The sequence below is a fragment of the Chamaea fasciata genome, unplaced genomic scaffold (genome assembly GCF_029207755.1).
Source record: "Chamaea fasciata isolate MVZ Bird 193981 ecotype frontalis unplaced genomic scaffold, bChaFas1.0.hap1 SCAF_5, whole genome shotgun sequence".
In the NCBI taxonomy this organism is placed as follows: domain Eukaryota; kingdom Metazoa; phylum Chordata; class Aves; order Passeriformes; family Sylviidae; genus Chamaea; species Chamaea fasciata.
The window spans coordinates 12,429,297-12,451,302 of record NW_027094090.1 but is presented as its reverse complement, the minus strand read 5'-3'; the positions used below and the strand labels follow the sequence as shown (position 1 = coordinate 12,451,302).

The following is a 22,006-nucleotide window of genomic DNA, read 5'->3' as shown; positions in this document are numbered from 1 at the left end:
CTGTCAGTTTAGACAAGCTAAGGACATGATGTAAACAACTTCAGCATCATTTCTCTTGATCATATGACTTTAATGAAGCCACACACTGACTTCTGAAATTCTGCAAGTTTGCTGAATCCCAAGAAGGAAGGGGCCTCCAACCTCATGCTCAAAGCCAGGTAACACTGAATTCAGGCCAGTTTGTCCAGGACTTTGTCCCATTGGATCTTTAAAAACCTCCCAAGAACAGAGATCCTACTGTCTGTCTGTACTGGAACACCTGTACTAGTGTTCAGTTACTCTCAGAGTGATTTTTTTTTTCCTTTTTTTTCCCCCCTGTTAAATCCATTTGGGACTTCCTATTTTTTCAGTGGATGACCACTGGTTCTGACCTCTGTTTCCAATCATTCCAGTGTCCTCTACTGACCTTGTCTCAGTCTATCAACTTCTTTTTTGTCCATCATGGATACAAGGGCACCTTAACACATGGTGAGCCCCCATTCCACCGGGACTCTCAGGGAGCTCTAAGCAAAGCAGCTTCCATCCAGTTTGTCCCTGGCTTGTATATTTGCAATGGGCTACTCCCTCCCGGGGGCAGTTCTTAGCTGAATTCCATGAAAATTACTGGACAATGGTTTTGGAAACCTTTGTAGTACTCGTGCATCGATGTTACTTGTTTAAAAATGCTGGCATCTGGAACAATTTCAGCATGTCTGTCAACAGAAAGCAACCTCTATTTGTGCAAGTCTAACAAATGTGATCATATACATCTACTCTTAGGTTTCTACAGTACTGGGGGAGAATTGGGAGTGAAAACAACATGACAACATGCCACAGACCAACTTGCAGAAAAGAAGGAGTGCTGCTAGATTATTCCATTGATGGAGGCAAGTACATACTCTACTTACAGCTGAGCTGCAGTCTCATTCTGTATCCACTGTGAATACCTGAGAAGTTGTCAGAGATCCAAAATAAAAACCTAATTCTTAATTTTAAAGCTATTTTTGTCCATATAAAGATTTTTTCCCCATCTAAAATTCCCATCTATTGCTCAGAAGTTTTCCATAATCTTCCTGCCTTATTTCAGTAATCAGTTGCTTCCACCCAACATAGAAATTCCATAATTTCTTTTTACAATTACAAGATTGCAGTGAGTAATAGTTGTCAGCTATCCTTAGAAGTTAAGCTCTATCAGCAGACCATCACTATTACTTTATATTTCCCATTATCTTACTTTAATCCCTCAGAAGATCCTACCACATGTTTGGTTTTACTACTAAACCTGCATCTTTTTATTCTAGGGATATCCTGGACTTTGCTCCATGAGATGGATTACCAAAAGTACATCTCAGTGAGGCATGACTACATCCTCCTCCCCGAGCACGCGCTGACCAACACCACGCGCCTGCGCTGGTGGCAGCCCTTCACTCTCAGCAGCGGGATCGTGGTGCCCGGCCCCGACAGGGCACAGTGGGCTCTGGACAACATCCTCATCGGGGGGGCAGAGATCAACCCCAGCCAGCTGGTGGACACCTTTGATGATGGTAAAACAGGCGAAGCTGCTCATCTGTTGTCTGGCGTTATCTGTTCTTGTCTTACCTGAGCCCTGTGAGCTTGCAAGCAGACTTTCTTTTATTTTAACTCTGCAAATTTTTCATTTTGTAGACTAGTGCTGTTTATATGCTATTCTTCATGCTATTAATAGAAGTGTGTAAATACATATATATGTACACACACATGTATATTCAGATGTATATGTGTGCACATGTATATGCACATAATTTTTTTTATTTCCGTCCAACTAATTTCATTTAAATTTCTGGTATTATTATTTTATCTCATTATATTTTTTAAAAGTACTATCTATTATTTAAATATTTTAATTACCTCTCTGGCGATGAGTTTATTATGTCTCTTTGTAGTTTACTGTGTGTCATTACAGATAGCATAAATGTAGTGTCCATATCACTCAAGTACTCTATCTAGTGATTCTGTGGATTCATTGCTAAGCCTTGATGTTTACCAAGACAATGCAGTAATTTTATTTAACTCATCTTAATAGAAGGGACCTCTCATGAAGAAAACTGGAGCTTTTACCCTAATGCAGTCAGAACTGCAGGGTTCTGTGGAAATCCATCATTCCATCTCTACTGGCCAAACAAGAAAAAGGATAAAACACACAACATCCTGTCCTCCAGGGAGCTCATTATACAGCCAGGATACATGATGCAGTTTAAAGTAAGAAATGTTCTCTCTCTCCAAAGTAAAGAACGCAATGAAAATTCAGCTAATGTGTCTCCATAAATTATTCTTCTTCCAGCTAGGATGCTCAATTGGATGAATAATTAATAGTAACTTTTTACTAGAAATTAAAGGAAAATATGAAGTGTAGGTAATGAGAAGCAGAAAGGCAGAATGAATGTAAAATGTCTAAATATTCTGACTGTCTGAATGCTTTTGGGGCTAGTCAGAGGAACTGGAAGTCTAATACCTTTTTCCTGAAGTGACTGGATCATCAGATACAGTAGGAATTATTTTCGAAGGTGAGAATAGATGCCATGCAGAATAAGTTATTTTCCCTAATTTGTGAAGGAACAGAAAAGGTAAGGGAGGAGAAGGCTGGAGAAGAGCATCTTATGGAAAATGCAAGTGTGTTCAAGTAGAAGCACCCCTTATACTTCCTTGTGTAGAATGGCAAATGACCTAAACCATCAGAGAAGCATTTCTGAGTATTTTAATTTGATTTAAGGTAGAATTCTACACAGAGCCAAAGGCAGCAAGTAGTTGTTTTCCAGAAATGTTCTTGGCTGTTCCCCAGGCACCCTGCCTTAAATAAACCAGGAACTAACATGAAAGCACAAAATAGAAATCCATTTTTTCTAATAGTAAGAAAGTACAAAAAGTTATCAAAATAGTAATCCATTTTTTATTACGGTTTTTTCCTTGCTCTTCTGTTTGACAAGATAGTTCTAGAATTTTCCATCTTCCACTGATCAATATTTTCACCTTTTCTCAATGTCACTGCCTATTTTATATTGACTGTCTAATATAATCCCTAAAGTACTGCTTCCCCACCCAGCATGCCAAAGAAATTATACACAAGAGGAGTAACTTAAGTTTTTTACTACTGAATACCAAGACTGCCTCCAAGATGCTTATTTTACCCAGCCTATCATTTTTTCTTCTATTTTAAGACCAAAATTATGATAACCCATCAGCATTTAATAGTTCATATTACTAAACTCTTATGGAGAGTTTTTCCTTCCTGATCTTCTCCCCATTTTCCTTCATCACTCACAGCAAAGATTTTATTTCTAAACTAAGAACTCAGCTCTAGTATGGCTTCTGTTTGGTTTTGAAATTTAGCATTGTATTATCTGTATTGTATTATCTGTATAATCAGTAATGTATACTTGGTACTGTAATCTTTCTACTTAATATGGAACAAATGTGTCTATTTTTTTAAATATTCAGAATAATTCTGTTCCTAAATTGGACTGATTCAAAGTTTATCATTAATTATTATCATGAATAATCATTAATTCATGTTTATCATTATGAATTTTAAATTTCATACATGCTTCACTTTTGAAAATGCCAAGGAACTACCATATATTTTGTTTCAGAAACAATGCTTGTTTATATATTTAAATTGGACTTTAGAAATGAAGTGTTAGGATTCTGTTAGGAAATAACAGTAGCAAGGAAGTTAAATTCTTTAAGTAAAAACAGTATCTGAAGTACGGTGTCTTTTGTTTTCCATCCTCTTTTGATGGATCTTGCCCAAGTTTTAAGTTGACAATCCCTCATACACTCAATAAAGAAACAAATAAATGAGAGCATAGCTTGATTATACATCACTTTAAATGTCTACCTAACTTGTTATAGCAATTGATTTTATTTGTGCTATAGATCGTGGTTGGCTGTGAGGCCAATTCTTGTGGGGACCTCCATTCAGTGATGCTGGAGTATACAAAGGATGCCAGGTAAATGACAGCAGAATACACAGACCTGAAAAAAATACTATGACATTAAAAACATAGGGAGCTTCTATTTATTAAAGCAATTGCTTTGCTATTCATGTTGTAACAGCATCTGAACAAAGCCTGTGTGCAAGCACTGGGATTTGTCTACATAACTTCCATAAATTCTCTTTCTAATTTATCCCAGATGTTGACAGATGCATGGCATTGAGCTTGTAGTTACAGTCATGAGCATGTTCCTGTTACAAATGTGCTCACAGGAAAACACATTCGCAGGAAACTCTTTTAGTAGGATACAGGACCAAGCTGTAATGAAGTGGGAGTTACTTAACTCCAAACTGATCTTTAACTAGCTAACAATAACACTGCCTCATGTGCTGTAGAATAAGCAGTATGTTATAATCTGTAAAAATGAAGGTATATTTTATGCTCAAATAACTGTGGGTGAAAATGTAGCAAATTCTATTGGGACTCTTCTGAACATTGTAAGAAAGAGGCTAAGGAGCAGCCTCCTAAATAAATTCTTCTGTCAGGCAGCCCAGAGCAGCTGTATGTACCACACTGCTGGGAGTACCACTGCCAAGGGCTCCACAACACACAAATATCCCCCCTGGCTGCACCTGTGCTTTGGCCTCTCAACTCTTGTTTATTTGTGGCTCCAGAGCATGGAAACTATTGCTGACAATCTCTTGTGTTTGTTTAGTAAGACAGGCAATATCATGATCCTTAGAAATAATCTGTTTTTCTTTCATTATTTTTTCAGTTGTTCTAAAACTCTTTTCTTTTTTGTTTTGCTTCCTACAGGACAGACTCGTGGCAGCTCGTCCAGACACACTGCCTTCCTTCCTCATCTAATAGCATTGGCTGCTCCCCATTTCAATTCCATGAAGCTACCATCTATAACTCTGTCAACAGCTCCGTGTGGAGAAGAATAACTATCCAGCTGCCTGACCATGTCTCATCCAGGTAGGTTACTGAAAGGTCAGCTCACTGTGGACCTATAAAATGACAGCTGTCTTGCTGGCACAGTTTACTGGGAACAATTGGTGAATTAAAAATGATTCCTTATTGCAGATTTAGATTTGACACATAACTAATGTTCCTCAGGAAGATTTTTGTTAATAGAAGTCACTACTGCCAGTGATGTAGCAGGGTGGGTCTTTCCAGTTATTGAAGTCACAGCCCCCTCACATGACATTTTTGGTTACATTTGCTGCTGGTTTGTTAGAATGTTGCTGTGCACATGTGTTTAATTGCTATGTATCCTAATACAGTGTTTGGATTTTGATATTTGCAGTGCAACCCAGTTCAGGTGGATTCAGAAGGGAGAAGAACTGGAGAAGCAGAGCTGGGCAATCGATCACGTGTACATTGGGGAAGCGTGCCCAAAGCTCTGCAGTGGCCGTGGGTATTGCACCACTGGAGCCATTTGCATCTGTGACGAAGGATTCCAAGGTTCCATTTCTTCATTTCTCTTTTGTACATCCACTAGCTCAAAATTACACTAAAAGACAAAGTGATGTATCATGTCCAAATTCATCACTGTAATACCTGAGTAACAAATTCAAAATTAATAATTTGTCAGGGCTCCATCTTTTCCCCTCTCCTTACTCTTTCTGGATTGAGTCAGCAGTCTCTCCTGTCTGGCACTGTTTGTTAAGTCCATCCAGCCTTTATTGAAGGCAGAACATGGTTACTTGATTATTCAGAATTGGCTTCCACCCTATACTTCTCCCAAGGGTGCACCCAAGAGGATGCGCAAATGGGATGCAGATGTTGGTGACTGGCATCTGTAAGGGACTCTGTGCCCTACCAGGACAGAGTGTTCTGCCCTAAGCTCTCAGTGCAGCTAAGCACATGCCTAATGATACCTGAGTGACCTTGGTAAGCTCTAAGTGCTTTGTGGGAGTGGAGCCAGTGTTTAATGTCTTCCAGGAGAGCCTCATTACTTTACAAGATCCTTCTGAGTTTTTAGACATATTTGCCTTCAAACAGCAATTAGAGGTTTCTCCTATTGGCATCAATGCCAAAAAGGAGAAACTGCTTTGCAGTTCTTGAAGTAGTACTGCTGTAAAAATTAGACTCACAGCCTCAATTTTGTAAAAATGACTGCTGTATATCAATGTGCACATTATTAATGGATCTGCTGAAATATATTCAGGCTGTCCTCACACTGCATATTGAGTTACAACCTTGAAAGGAATTACAACGACCTGTAACTCAATTTTCTCCATTCTTTCTATTTTTGTGTGTTTTACAACTTCACTGTGTCATTTTTAGGTGATGACTGCTCTGTTTTTAGCCATGATCTGCCAAGTTATATTAAAGATAATTTTGAATCTGAAAGAGTCACTGAAATAAACTGGGAAACCATTCAGGGGGGAGTGATAGGGAATGGATGTGGACAGCTGGCACCCTATGCCCATGGAGATTCACTCTATTTTAATGGATGTCAAATAAGACAAGCTGTGACCAAGCCTCTGGATCTCACAAGAGCAAGGTAATAGTTTGAGCCTAAACAGCTTTTTTAACCATTCATGAGAAAGGAAACTCTTCACATGTATGTAAAGCCATGTGGGCCAGTACAGATGAGGATGGCCTAACCTGGCTGTGCCACACAGTTGAATGTGGCTGGCAAAAAATATTAGGGTTGGCAAAATGCTTTGTGACTTTGATTTGGGAGTTGGAGAGTGAGGATGTCAGATGAAAAGGTCAGATGTTTTCATCATGCCCAACAGAGCACTGTCTATGTAAGCCAGCACTGACAATGAAGTTGTTGGCAAAGACTGGACACCAGACTGCCTGGACCAGTGCCTGATCTGATAAGACAAATCCCACATTTGTATGTGCCTCCACAATGGTTATGAATAAAGATGTTATTTAGTAATTACAGGGTCATTTCCCCATTGCAGTTGTCAAATAGAATTATATTCACCTGGCAACGAACAGGAGTGTCTTTTTCATCTATTGAGCCTCTTTGGCCACAGAAAAACAAATGTAACCAGTCTGTGCTGGCTCTTAGCAGAGTGACAGCTTTTGGGAATGGTTTATATTTAGTTGTGCAAAGCAAGATTAGAAACAGGATGAATTGGCCAATGGGCCAGATTTAAATCAGGCTCTTCTAACTTGAACACCCAGGTACAATATGATACATATTTTCAGGCACTTTCTTAAAATCAACTTTATTTGTCCTTTTTAAACTTTTCATACACTCATTTACATGTTTGCATTTTTATATATCTCAGTTTTGTGCAGATATATTGCAAAATTGGATCCTGCCTGCAACAATATGTTATACATAGTAAACTAATATTTTGAAGGGGGAACAGTGTTTTAAAGATGTGAAAACAGTTTATTTTGCATGTTAAAGTAATGATTCTTGAAAATGCTGTAAGTTTTGATAAGGTAATGGCAATAAAGCTAGAAATGCTATTGTTCCTGTTTGAATAATTTTGCATATTAAAAATACCTTTTCTCTCTGTGTTTTACAGCAAAATCATGTTTGTTTTGCAAATTGGAAGTATTTCACAAACAGACAGTTGCAATACCAATCTGAGTGATCCTAACACTGTAGACAAGGCAGTACTCCTCCAATACAGTGTAAATAATGGAATTACATGGCAAGTAATTGCACAGCATCAGCCAAAGGACTTTATACAAGCCCAAAGAGTGTCTTACAACGTTCCCTTGTGAGTACCCAGTCACATTTCATTACCTCTAAGTGCACAAGTTACATTTCTGCTAAAAAATAACCTATCTTTGCATCGCAGTTGAAGAAAAAGATGATGAGAGGGTAAACAAAGAAGTAGACTTGAGAGGAAGACTGATTAAGGAATTCCAGGCTAGTGTTTATCAATGCACTTAAAAGAAAAACAGAAAGAATACTTGCTTTGAAGATAAGGGGGAAAAAATCCTCCCTACCTGTGTGTATTTTTAACTATTAAGTGTTTTACACATACAATGTGTTGATGTTCAGTGACATAGAAACGATTAGACTTTGCTCTCAGTTCCTGTTTGGGGATAGGTAGGGATATGCAAAAGATCAATAGTCAGGAGCTCTCACAGGCTCTTGTGTTTGTGTGACAGGGAGGCACGAATGAAAGGAGTCTTACTGCGCTGGTGGCAGCCCCGTCACAACGGAACAGGTCATGATCAGTGGGCTTTGGACCACGTAGAAGTCGTCCTGTGAGTATCGGCTTCACCTCATCCCACCACCTCAGAAAACACTGAACCTTCTCCAGCATGACATGAGTGTTAAGCTCATTAAGAACCATTGTGGCCCAGGGAATCCTTTCTCAAAGGGAAACCTTTAAAATCCTATCTTTCCTGATGCTCTGCCCTGACTGCAACAGTCAGTAGTTAAGATGGACACAAAGTGTCACAGCAGGGGGGTGTGTTGTGCATCGTGGAAAAATGCAGGAGGGAAAGGGGGGCTTTGTCACCTCCAAGTATTGCTGTGGTTCCCTAATGCAGCAATGACTTAGAAAACTATTTTGCTGGGACATAAGAAAGGATATTCCTCTTCAACACTGTGCTGCTATTTAAGGCTGATCTATATCCTTTCAAAGATAAAAAAGATTATTCTGTATCGTTCATTGCACAAAGTAATGTTGTTGTGCCTCTTAAAAATTTGTGTTAGCAACTAATGCCTTATTCATTTCCTTTTTTTAGTAAGAAGGATACTGTTCAGAAACAGGGTTCACTATATCAGGTTCCTATGGTCCAAGCTCTATATTCATCCCCTTGTCAAGATTTTACCAAGCCTGCACCCTCCTGATTCTCCCATTCTTGAGATGGGTTTCGCTGGCAGCTAACCCGTTTTTCCTGTGTTGCATCACGAAGAGATGACCTGCTTTTTCTCTAACAATTTAGTTCCAGTAGAAGTGAAGTGCTAGTGGCTTCCCGGGCAGGAACTCATCGCTGGCAGTGGTTGGCAAAGAGAGGCGAACCTGCTCCATAGATAGGTTCAAAATTCTTTTTATTGAACAATTTAAAAACAAGCAATGAAGAAAATAGGCTTAGATAACCTCCAGACTGTGTAATTGTAGCTATGAGGTTTCTGAATTAGCAGAGGCACTGCAAGTAATGTTTTTTTAACAATAGCAAAGTGAATTGTCTGATTGCTAGTTAGTCCTGTTCTCCTTTCCACCAAGAAGCACCAGCTTGCATGGCACTCATACCAACCCCAAACCAAACTGGTCCCAACACTGAGTAACTGCACACCCTCCGCTGCTTTCACACACCTTGCTGGGCTCTGCTTCCATAACATTAAGCTTAAAACTGAAAGGAACAGAGGAGAGAGATGGATATTATTCCTGTTTTAGTTAATCAATGGCTGTATGATGCTGCATCAGGAAAGATATGGAAAAGTATGAGGCTGCAGGAAATTCACTGTGTTTCGGAAGCCATGGAAAAGGGAACTGGTCATTCTGAAATATTCACATGTCTTTCTACCTTGCAATTAAAAATAAAATGAACAGAACAAACCATGTAAGAGAAAAAATAAAGCATAATGTTACCTATCAATCCAAACACTGAATTCGGGGCCATGAGTAGGAATAAAACAGAACTTTAAAAAGTTATTCTGAGGCTAAAATATGGAGAAGTTCTCTGACAATGAGATCTGCCAGGCTGTAGACTAGACACGCAAGTTGAGTGGTAACAAGTCATGTGAGATATGTTATATTAGAATGGCCATAGCAAGTAATCACACCTTAGCAAGAGAAGGAACCAGGCGGGCAGATAGTGTCTCCTCCCTTCTATTATTTTAGTCCTGTTAAAGAGCTTTAAGGCTCTTCTGCAAATTGCCCTAAGTATCAGGCTAGAGACAGAGGATTTCCACCCTGTTCAAGTGACACCTGGTACAATCCACAGAGACAGACAGACAGACCAAACTGGACCAATTTCTCCCTTACTAAGTCCTGTGAAACACAGTGCCATGAAACCTTATTTCCCCAAAGGCCAGAGTTCCAGTCCCTGCTAACTACAACACATGACACATGCTGCTCTCAAGAAGGACAGAATTACATGCCATGGTGCATCTGGTTCCTATGCTGGCAAAGACCTGACAGGTGCCTTTAACTCCTGTATTTTTTTTTAAGTTCTATCTGCACATTGTAATTCATCAAAATATTCTTTAGGCCTCCTCAAATTTATTTGGAAGTAACCTGCAACTTCCTTATCAATAAATACTCTCACCTGGGTTTTTCTGTAGCTCTGCTGTTTCACTAGGCCACCTCACACTGATCACTTTACCCCTAGCACTTCAGTTTCTTCCCCTGGTAAATGATGAAGACAGTCACCTCCATGGAGTGCTTCAGGTTATCAGAAGGGAGCCTGGATCAGCATCTATTAGTACTTACCCTAGGTGACCCTGCATACACCAGGGCTACCAGAAATCACACTGTGAGTACTAGGGATAGGGCTTGGATTTCATTCTTAATATTCCTTCATTTTCTGATGAAGGGTACGGAAGCACTGCCTGCTCCTGGGAAGAGCAAGCCCCCTTTCCCAGGCAGCTATCCAGCAAGAGGCGAGGAGCTCTTCCTTCCCACCAAGATGGGGAGGGCTCTGTGCACAATAGCCACCCCAGGGCTCTCAGTCAGGGCTGCAGAGAGGAACAGCCTGAATTTAAACCATTCCCCAGGGTACTGTAATTACAACTTCCCATTAATTCTATTGGGAGTCATTGGAGAGTCGGTAAGCTTCTGTCTGGCTTATTCATCCCAAAGCTGGGATACTTTAGGAAATGTCTGTGCTCCTAAATTGGAAGTAGTTTCTGTTGGAACTCTGGCCTGTCTCAGAAGGCCATGAACATCCCTGGATAAAAACCCATTGATGGTCCATGTCCAACAAAGTCTATATGCAGTCCTCTTAAAACCCTGCATTCCACCACCCACCTGGATGAGACCCCATACACCAGAACCATCAAAATTATCCTCACTTGGCCCTGGTTTCAGTCCTAGATTTTCGTGTTTGTGACCTGTGCACCCATGTTGATGCAGCAGGCAAGCCTCCGCCTGTGAGGTGTTAGAGCAAGGAGCCAACCTACACTAGGAGGTGTGGTTTGGGACATAGATAAATTCCTGGCTTTCCACACATCTCCTCCTGTGTTTGCTTCACTACCATGAGGGCTGACAGAGGTCTGATTTTCCCAGTCTATGTGTTGGCTTGGCTGCCTGCACCCCCCGGTGCACACCTGGGTGCTGTGCCAGGTTTCCTCAGCCCTCAGGCAAGTGAGCCATGCTCTCCTTGAACAGACTAAGGGCTGCAGTATGAGGGCAAACAGGGAAAGCACCTGCCAGCAGGGAGAGCTGGTCTGTAGGGATGTAAAGCAAATAAGGATTTTCTTGATTTTATTTCCCATCCAAAAAAGAGGATGTCCCTGCTCCTCCCTACAGTGCTCACCCCACGGAGATACCTGTGAATATAAGCTTTCATGGCCCAACTCTCCTCAGCAATCCAAAGACTTGAAATTCTGTCACAGGCCTAGCTGCCAAGTCAAAGTGCAGATACTGCTACAGCTGATGCACAGCCAGGGTGATGACACTGTTCAGTTCAACTGATTTCTGAGTCAAGGGCCACCATCCTCTCACCAGCAAACATGCCTTCAGGATGCCATTTCTTTGATTCCTTTATCTCCCCAAGAAAATTGCTGTGGGGAAAAAAAATCAACCTGCAGATTATGCATGCATGTGAAATACCTGGCAGTGATAAAAAAAGCCAAAGATGGCCTTTATATCTTACTTAAAATCATTCCACTTTTGAATGAACTATTTGAATCACTCAGTAAAAAAGCAGTATTTTTAAGATAGTGATGCAGCTGCAAATGGTGCTTAAATTGAGCACCTCTTTTAAACAGGTAAAACCAAATACCTGTGTTGACAATGTTATACATTAAATTCATCTTGCCAACTTAACAACATTTGATGTCTGTCCTGTGGTGGGCAGAGGATACAAGTTGTTAAGTTGTCCACTCCCTTTTATAGCTAGTGCTGATTATTCCTCATTAGCGCAGCATTTTTTCTCTCCATTTGTAAAGAAAGCTTTGGGCACTACTCTCATATATTCCATGTGGCTCTTCTTAGGATAAAAAAGTATTTTATCCCAGGCTTAGGAAAGAGTCTTTTTCTGTGCCCCTTACTTCAGCCCTAAGAAGAGCCCATGTCCAATTCTGCATTTCATTTGCACACTGTTTTTCTCTGGAAGCACAGCTCTCAGCCTTCCCACTGCGCACACACCTCACACTTCTCTGCATGTGCATTACACAACTGCCATTTCTTTGTGTATAGGGCAGGCCCTTAGAGACATCTCATTAACTTAATTCAAAGTCAAAGGTACTGAGAAAAAAAAAAGATAGTTATAAGATGAACACTAAGGGTCTGATATTGTTTTCTTTACCCCAAAGCTTGTTATGTGATCCAAATGAATTTACGTTGTGCAAGGAATGCAAGAAATGTTATCCCCACCTACTATTTTATGGTTAACTGATAGATGATAGAATGAACCCCTCCATAGTCATCACTCCATGCTCTTCATTGTTGAGATATTCTCACATTTTTGGCACAAATGATTTAGTGAGAAGTTATATTGCATTCGGTGCAAAGAATGTTTATCCTTATTTTGGAATAAATAAATACAAATTATATATTCTAGATTTAACAAGAAGTGCTCATGTGAAAAAGCATTTTCATCAGCTTCTTTTTTTTAGTAAAAAGCAAAGATTTGAAAAATGCATTTAAATTAAGTATCAACATATTTATGATAAAGAACATAAGTAGTTAAAACATCAGGTGACAACCTGATTATTCACAACATTTATGCCAAATTTAATATGATGCGGTTTGTGCTTCTATTACATTTCTATTATGTTTCTAAAAAGTGCATGCTGAATTTTATAGAAAATGAAAATCTAAATATTTATTTGAAATCTGAGGAAATAATTTGTTCAATTTTTATTTTCAAAAGAGACGAAAAGTCCTATATTGCCTCTAAACCTCATCAGGGTTTTATGACTAATCACAGTGCTGCATGCATTGAAAGGCATTTTCTAACTTGTGTTGTATTTCATTGTTTGCTGTCATTGGTTTTACACTAGAATAAGGTAAGTACTTTCCCTGAATCAGTATTAAATGTATGTTTCTGTTACAGCTACAGCTCTTTCACAAAGTTTTGTCAATGATGGGTTGGTGGAAAATCATTTATACTCTGAGATGTGCCACATAGCTCCTGAGGGCCCTGATCCTGCAGTGCTTCCTCAGTGAGCATTAGGGGAAGTTAAACTTAGCAGAAATTGTTCCACAGATTGTGCCATACTGCAGTGGGAATTTCACCAAGGCTGGGATGGGAAGGACTTCTCCTTCTGCTTCTAATAGGGTACAGTGGAACCTGCCGATGGAGGGCACCTAGAGCATTGCATGATCAGCCAAGGGGCAATTCCCATTTTTTTCTGAAATAAATGACCACAGAGATGCCACCACAGTCAGGCAGTGTATGTCAGTCAATCTGCACGGTGGCATAGCCACACCTGCCCCTTAGACACAGAACCAGTGTCCCCAGGTAGAGCTTTCATTTCATGTAACCCCACTGCTCTGTGCTGTTGCAGTTAATAGATACCACTAACCACTATAGTTACTGAGCTCTGGGTTCAAGTGTTGACTCCACCAAAGCCAATATTTGCCGTTGATATGAGCCCTCCAAACTTCAGTCAGAGTACATGTCTTTTTTCATTACAGTTCCTGCCTAGCAAAGCATTATTCAGCATCAAAATTTACTCCAAACCTAGTCTTGAGGGACATACCTTTGCTGTATTCTAAGCCTTTTTTCATGTTTAATTTTGTTATCCAAATATTTTTGTTTCTATTTCGTTCCTGTTTTGTGCCCCGTCAATTAAAAACACACAAATAATGACTGACATTAGTATTTACTGGGGTCATGTACTGCATATTTTTCATTCTGTTAGACTATGTTCCATTTTCATGAACCTTAAATTGCAGCCTTGTAGTTCAGATAGTGCTTTAGGAAACATACAATAAACATAATGCTCTACTAAAGACTAAAGAGACTTTAGTTCAGAGAGACTCCTTCTCATAAATTGCTTTATTGTAGGGGGTTTTTTTTTGAATCCTAGATAATTTCGTCTTTGCTCTTCTATATTGGCTGCATATTGCTTTCATCAAACTAGCTCAACTCCAGGTACTTCATTGGAACATTTTTTAGGGTTGCTACATAAATTCAAGCAGTATTATCTTCTATCTATTTTTTAGTAGTGCACTCAAAACTGTCAAACAGCAGTCACTTCTGTTAACTGGTTTTTTGCTTTGTCCTCCATCAGTAATACATAGATAATTATTTTGGATCTGAACTTTTCTGATTGACTGATGTTTGAGTGAATGCACAGAAAAGACAGCTCAGCAGGGCCTGACAAGTCCATTAAACACTCACAATGCAGTCTTCAAGTTGTCACTGATTCTAAAAACCACACCCGCCATCATAGAAGGGTCTATTCCTAATACAGCTTGATGCTGCCCAGCACATTTTGGGTGTTCTGAACAACAAAGCCTTTAATTATTCTGTAAAAATAAAAATTAAAATTAAAAACACTACTAGTAGTATTGAAAACACTTTTGCATCCACCAAATGCAAGGAATGTGTAAGTACTCTTGCAGACTATATGATATAATTATTCTTGTGATTTTATCAAGCACTATTGATCTCTCTTATACAGTGCTTGCCTCCTATGTAAAATATATAAATACATACAATATATAAAATTAATTCAAAAAATAAATATAGCCCTACTCTGATTTTGTGGTGTAGTAAGATACAATACTGTAATGCACAGGGTATACATATTTACCCATGGATAGGGTAAAAATCATAGAATTTCTACAGCAGGCATCAAGGTTTTTCTGTGGCATCTAACCAGTAGTTGGAAAGTCTGTCTCATGTCAGTGAGGACAAGTCTGAACTACATTAATGCAAGAAAAAAAAAAAAAAGCATTTAGTTCCTGATAATTTAGATTTCTCTTATTTTTCACACATGCACTGCTATGGTGTTCAGTGTAAGACATAAATATGTGCTTCTTTCTAACACCTTGATCATCTTCCAATGGAACAAAATCATATACATAAAAAAGTAAATCTTTTCTACATTACTAGGTAAGCATTTCTTTGTTCCTTTCTTCAATTCATTATTTTCTTCTTTTTTTTTTCCTTTGTTCATTTTCATTATTTTAAACATCTTCACCATCCCTTTAAGGCCAGATACAAAATGGTTGGTCATTTGAAGTGAAATAGAGGCCAGGTGCACATAGCAGTGTCCAAAATGAGTCCTGCACATCTCTGCTGAGCTGTGCTGAGCATAAGCAGACCAAAGGCAGGATAGAAAAGGCTCCTGGGCCCAGGACTGCAGTTCAGCACGTGCCCCATCTGTCCAAGTCTTGTCCAAGCTGAGGCTCGCCAAACTAAATTTAACAAGGCCAGAAATGGCAATTGTTCAAGCCAAACACTTTGGCAGGCTCTCTTTGGTCCCATGTACCCAGAGCAAAGAGCAAAGCTGCTCAGAGTTGGGCTGTGCTTTCTCCCAGGCCCATCTGCTGTATTTCGGCTGCAGAGCAGTCTTCTCCCAGCAGATAGGTGCTCTGTCCTCACCTCATGGTTAGGATGTTCTCCTGAGAGGTGGGATGTGGCCTTGAAGGCCCTGTGTCTGAGGAACCATCTACTTTCCAGGCAATGGGAAGTAAATGGAAGGAAAAACTAGGAACTTCTTCAAGCTTCATGACCAATGGCAGCCACTGTCAGGAGCAGGTTTGGGGTCATAATTTCCCTCCTGCCTTCATGAGTGAGACACCTGGCATTGGAGCGAGGGTGACGTTCCACCCTGATGACTTAAGGACCAGAATGAAGACTGATCTTCAGTGCTGCTTTGCACTTGAGCTACCAAGTGGCATTGAAGTTACACAAACTCACCACTATCAATCTCTCACACAAAACTTATCAATCAGCACAGACCTTTCCTTTTCACTTGAATAAGTAAACATTAACCCCTCTCTCAATTGCCAGATGCTCTAGAGCTCTACCTTACTGTGACAGTGCAAAAATTGTGCCAAGTGTACATCTGTTTTCTCTCATTGTCACCAGGAGCTAGTCTTTATTTCATTCTTGTATGTACATTTCAGTGGCACAAAACCCCCGCCAAAAATTAAAAATTGCAAAGCCTTGGAAAAGTAGTCAGGAAATTACTTGGATTTGCTTAGAGGTTTATAATCTAGATTTTGACATGGCAACTATTAATCAATTTAGTCAATTGTGTTCAAGATTAGCTCATGAGAAGGGCATAATTTTGTTAGATTGTTTTGTTAGATTGCTTTAGGTTAAATTAGCATACTAGAGCAAAACCTGGTTTTGCTTGTGGAGAATCATAGGTATTTTGCTAAGCATACAATTACTCCTTTTCCCTAAGGGCCATATTCACTAAAAATAAGCTTATGCACTGGAGAGGAAAGTATGACTTACTACATTATGAGTATTCACTTCTTACTCACAGACAAAACTCACTAGTGAAAACATTCCTTGAACCCACAAATGGAAGATTTGTTGACTGCAGGTCACCCTCTCATGTTACCTTCTTCCCTCTGTGGGAGAAGTAGAAACCTACATTAGGTGGGATGGGCCTTGTACTCCAGGCAGGTCTTCCAAACAAGTGTGCCTTCTTAAATTCAGCTGCAGATGGGCTCTCTTGCTTGGTCCCCTGCCAGACATGATGATGCTTATTTCCCAGACCTTCCTTTCATTTTGGAAGAGAGTGCATAGGGGAGGAAAAGATTAATCTGAATAAAATTGGTGTACTTCACTTCCTATATGGTAGAAGAAGAAGATAATGAAGTGGAGTAAACCTTTTCTTCTGTTCTCAAGATAAAGCAGTTAATGATCAAAGACAGAAGGATAACTGGAGTATAAAACCCACATAGAGAAATGCTATGAAGTGTGCATACACTTTTAGTGAATCTGGCCCTAGGCAGTACCAGTTTTCATTAGCTGAAAGATCTTAACCTTTCCCTAAGATAACATACTGTAAATGAAAGCCAAGTGGGACAGATTCTCAATTGCCTTGTACCTTTGCAATTAAGCAAAGGGTGTGCTTCACACCTGTTTGCACAGACTTGAAAAGTCATGCAAGGACAAAGAAGAATCAGTCCCACTAGCTCACTGCTACAAAAGAATTTACACTACACATAAAAGAAACTGACACTCTTCTCTTCTTTCACCCTTTGATTTCATCAGCACTCGCAAACAAAATTACATGATGAATTTTTCACGGCAACATGGGCTCAGGCATTTCTACAACAGAAGACGAAGGTCACTTAGACGATATCCATGAAGAAATGAGAAACTTATTTTTTTTTCCTCCCAACATGTGATGTGTTGCTTTCCATTCTTTAAATCTAGCACTGCATCTGGTATCAGGACTTTTCTGCAACTGGCTTGATGAATAACTGAAAGCCTTTTTCAAGACAGAGTGTACACCACTTTTTCGCACTGTGAACTAATGAGAAGTGACTTATTTTCTCATAGGTAAATGTTTTAATGTTGATGTGTCTGTGAAAATTGTGATCTGTTGTAATATCAGTTACAGTGGCAGTATTGGAAGTAAGCAACTAATTCTGTTTAACAGGAGAAAAAGTTTAAGCACAAAGACTTTTCAGATTTTATGTTTATAAAAACCTACATACTAAGTACAGAATTTAACATTCATTGTCACATAGTTATTTAAGTGCACTGTATTTCAGCTCTGTGTCATTTTATATGATTAAGTTATCATTGTTTGTCCTCTTTGTATTCTCTTCTACAACATGACACATTGGCACTGTATTTACTTGTTTTGTTGTTGTAATATTTTTGCTGCTGATTTTTGGGCTATTTACCTTCTTACAAAATGTATTTAAAAATCATCAAAGTACCTAATCCAGAAGATAATTGCAAAAGTAGTTGTAAAGGCGTTGATATCCTTCGGTCTTATTCTTTGATATGTCTGTTGGTTAGCATTGTTTTGTGGATAAAAAAAGAATGCTTGACATTAAACTTTTTTCTACTAAGGATTTGTGGATTAAGCCCCAAACAGAAATTCCCAATTCCCTGTCTAAATGTAGTCAGTTCTCTGAAACTGATTTACTTACAGTAACTGCCATTTGGTGTCTGTAGTAATGAAGTGATTTGTAAACAGTGAACGTTTCATTGTGTTCTCTTCGGTGTTTGTTTCTATTGCGGGTCATGTTTGTATCTTCTGATAAAGTTGTATCTACACCAGCAACGTTATAATGCCCCTATAGCCCTAAGCTGTCTATTATCATAAATAAAATGCTTCACTTTATGGTGAACCAAGCTAAAGATCCATGCTTCAATAAAGATAATGTCAACAAAGAATTCTGATGTTAGACTTTTCAAGCCATGTGAGCTTTACATGAAATCATAAACCAAATTCTTCCACTAAATACCTAGATTCTAAGGCAAACATTAATGTTATTTTTAATATTTAACACATATGTAAAGCTCTGAGAACAAGAGTGTGGCACATAAGGAACCTTGTTCCAAACAGACTAAGCGGGCAATTCTCAGAATCATAGAACCATTAAGGTTGAAAAAAACCTTTAACATCAAGTCCAACTGTTAACCCAGCACTGCCAAGCCCACCAGTAAACCATGTCCCTAGGCACCACATCTACACAGCCTTTTAATACCTCCAGGGATGGTGACTCAGCCACTTCTCTGGGCAGCCTAAGCCAGCCTGACAACCCTCTCAGTGAAGAAATTTTTCATTATATGCAATCTAAACCTCACCTGGTGCAACTTGAAGCCATTTCCTACTGTCCTATACTTTGCTGCTTGGGAGAAGAGACTGCTGCCCACCTCACCACAGCCTTCTTTCAGGTACTTGTAGAGAGCAATAAGGTCCTGCCTGGGCTCCCTTTTCTTCAGGCTAAACAATTCCAGTTACCAGAGCTTCTCCTCATCAGAGAGAAGTATCATATACACTGTGCTTTTACATCTTACACATCTGCTTCTGGCACTATACCTGGCTGAACCAGAATGATGTTTGTGACAGATCCATGTTCAGCTAAACCACGTGTTTAATTTTTAGGAGGTTTTTGATCACAGGTACCTGAGCAGTGCAGAAAAAAAAGAGAGGCCATTCAGTGATCAACTAGTCAACACCTTGGCTTAGTCAAAATTATGTGACAGACCTTTGGCTGATCTGGAAATCAGCCTCCTGCAAACTCTTTGTACTGTTCTGGAGAACCAGTGTACTTTGTGTACTTTCAATCCCTGAAAAAAGATAATGGTTCTGTTCAGAGAAATAGCAGGAAGACAAAAACATCAGAGTATTAAAGAATATATCAACTTAATAATTGGGCAAGGAATTTTAAAATATTTTAATAAGATTTTTGCCCATTAAACAAACAAAACCACAAGATCTAAACATTCCTAATTTTATTTGCTTTAATATGTCAGTAGAAGGGTGATAGTTCAATCTAAAATGCATGTGCAGTTAATATGCTTCCAGGGAATTAATTTATTTTTAAAGACTTTAGATGCAATGAGGCAGTTTGCCAGACTTTTCAGGCAAGATATCAGCATAACCAGAGAAGCTGCTTTTCACAGTTGTATTTATTTCCTTTGAATAACGTATGCAATCATGACCACAAAGGAATACCACAAAGCATTTTACCCAAACTCATCACAAACTCTGCACTGGCTTTTTTCTCTTCCTCACTGGAAGATTCCCAAGTGGAATTTATCATCTGCCCTTTCCAAACTCGAAGAAGTTCTTCCTTAGAGTTTTTCCATTCCTACAACACCCCACATAGCATCCACATATGGTAGACTCAGTAAATGTGTTTTTTTAATTTTTCCTCCCATATGGCTGAAAGCAATGAATCATCTGGCATTAAACAGTTGTTAAAAATAGCAAGGGTGGCACACAGGATAATCAATGGTAATAAAAGTGCTATAAAATGTACTAATAAGCTTATCTACTGGTGTAAAACTTTTGCAGACATAATTATGAAAACTGACTTTTAGAACTTTTGGTATGCCTTATAAGTCTTCCTCATTTCTCCTATCAGCTCACTAAGCCACGTTCCAGTAGAATAAGGAGAACATAAGAGAAAGGAAACAGAAGTACAGAAAAATGAAACTCTGACGTGCTGGAGTTCCTGAAATAAACAAAACCTGAAGTTCTCATAATTTTGCTTAAATGTTTTTCTCTCAAGCTTGCTTCATCCAAAGATGATAATGTTTTCTTAACAGCAGGAAACGTGCAGAGCACCAATATTTCTGAAGGACCAAATCTGGCTTTGCAGGATCTTGACAATATACAGAAAAGGGTAGTAATTAAATAACACAACAAATTCACTCAAGGACAAGACATTGTCAAAGAGGAAGGTACCAGCACACAAACTGGGTAAATACCAGAGTAGACAGCAAAACTACAGAAGTACAATCAACAGCATAAAGCAGTTTTTAAAAATGCCATTTTGCATTGCATCAGTGGAAGTGTTTATGATAAAACACAGTAAATATAAATACGGCTGCCAGTGCCAGGAAAGTAGACAGCAGTTGTCAGCTGTTGAGCCCTTCACTTAAATACAGATGTAAACAAGTCAGAGAGATTGCAAAGTACTGCAGCAGAAACAAGACCCTTGAATCCATGAGCTTCCAAGTAGAGAGAGTTGTTTAGTCTAGGAAGGTAAACATTTGGAAAGAGACATGAAAACATCCATAAACAGGGTTCTATGTTTTATTTACTTGCTAACCCTTCAGGGCAAATGTTACTGGGTGTAAATGCTGCCACAGCATCACCTCATTTATCTATTAGTAGTCAACAGGGTTGGTTATTATCAAAGCAGGAAGCCAGTGTGAGGCCCCAGATAATCCCACTCCGATCAGCTCTGTAGTGAGGTTTAACTAGTGACTCAACACTCGAGGAACAGGAACAGGCCAGCTGCAGGGGGGAGCTACCTTCATGCTGAGCTGGGAAGGGAGCCTCAGAATGAAACAAGGTCAGCAAAAGGGCTTGCCTTTGTTAAGCATGGCCCTGAAGAGCTATTTAGGGCTGTTGGCAACCCAGAGCATCTGAGGCCATGTAACCACTTCCAGTGCTTCAGTGAAGGAGCAGAGCACCCGCCACCCACAGGTGGTGGATCTGTTGCTGGAAAAAAAAGACCCTGAGGTACGAGCATGCTAGCACTGTATAGGTGACATGTGGCTGAATTGTCCAGTGTTCTCCTCTGCTGCTGTTTTCTGACTGTTGCTTTTTCTTCCCCATGTTATTCCTGGTTGAGCTAAAGGGACTGAGCTGGCAGTAAGCCTAAAGACTTAGTCCCTGTGTAGCCAATTACTATAGAGCCTGATGGGGAGGTGTTTAGCTGGCACGCAGCAAGGTGAGGCCAAGTAAAAATGCTGTTCCAGGAATGGAAGAATACCATCCTGCAGGATGATGATAAATGTAGGTTTATAGACTGAAACAAATTTCTTAAGCTCCTTTAAAAAAAGAAGAGAATGTGGTTGTGCTTTTGAGCTCTGCTACTCAGGGAAGAATTGTGCAAGTTAGTGGCAAAGAAGCTGTCAGAAGGCTCAGCTGCTCCCTTGACTGCATCTGGGCCAAAGACAGAACTTGGGGAGGTGCTGTGTAGTCACAGGTTACAGGGCTACTTCTGCATTAGGATGATATTGCTGATACCATGAAGCTGGCTGACGACCCCAGCTCCCTCTTTCCCTGCACACTGAACATGCACATACACGCAGCCCCCTGCTGATACCCTATAGCTCCAGGTGGAGCCAGGAACAGCACGTGCAAAGCCATTCAACTGGTTTATACTCACAACTGGACACCCAGCTGAGCTGATTTAAAATCATACCCTTCTCAGGGGAAATTTTAAATTATTTGAGTTCAGCCAATTTCAAGGAACTTCAGTGCAAAGAAAAGGAAAATGTCCCAATGTTAAGGCCTCTGCTAGAATGATTGTGTTATTATGGACAACAAC

General features: G+C 39.6%; 1 protein-coding gene across 1 annotated transcript in view; it reads left to right on the top strand.

Annotated features, from left to right (window-relative positions):
• The window catches only part of RELN (reelin), a gene marked incomplete at its 5' end in the record, with an annotated part of 251,119 nt that extends 232,745 nt beyond the window's left edge, over positions 1-18,374 (top strand). Inside the window, 10 exons of the mRNA XM_066184512.1 lie at positions 760-866; positions 1,281-1,523; positions 2,042-2,217; positions 3,892-3,965; positions 4,767-4,928; positions 5,260-5,417; positions 6,243-6,462; positions 7,454-7,651; positions 8,049-8,147; positions 17,247-18,374. Of these exons, the coding sequence (XP_066040609.1) occupies positions 760-866; positions 1,281-1,523; positions 2,042-2,217; positions 3,892-3,965; positions 4,767-4,928; positions 5,260-5,417; positions 6,243-6,462; positions 7,454-7,651; positions 8,049-8,147; positions 17,247-17,343 (1,534 nt within the window). The remainder of the gene's footprint in view (positions 1-759; positions 867-1,280; positions 1,524-2,041; positions 2,218-3,891; positions 3,966-4,766; positions 4,929-5,259; positions 5,418-6,242; positions 6,463-7,453; positions 7,652-8,048; positions 8,148-17,246) is intronic.
• Positions 18,375-22,006: the final 3,632 nt, after the last annotated feature.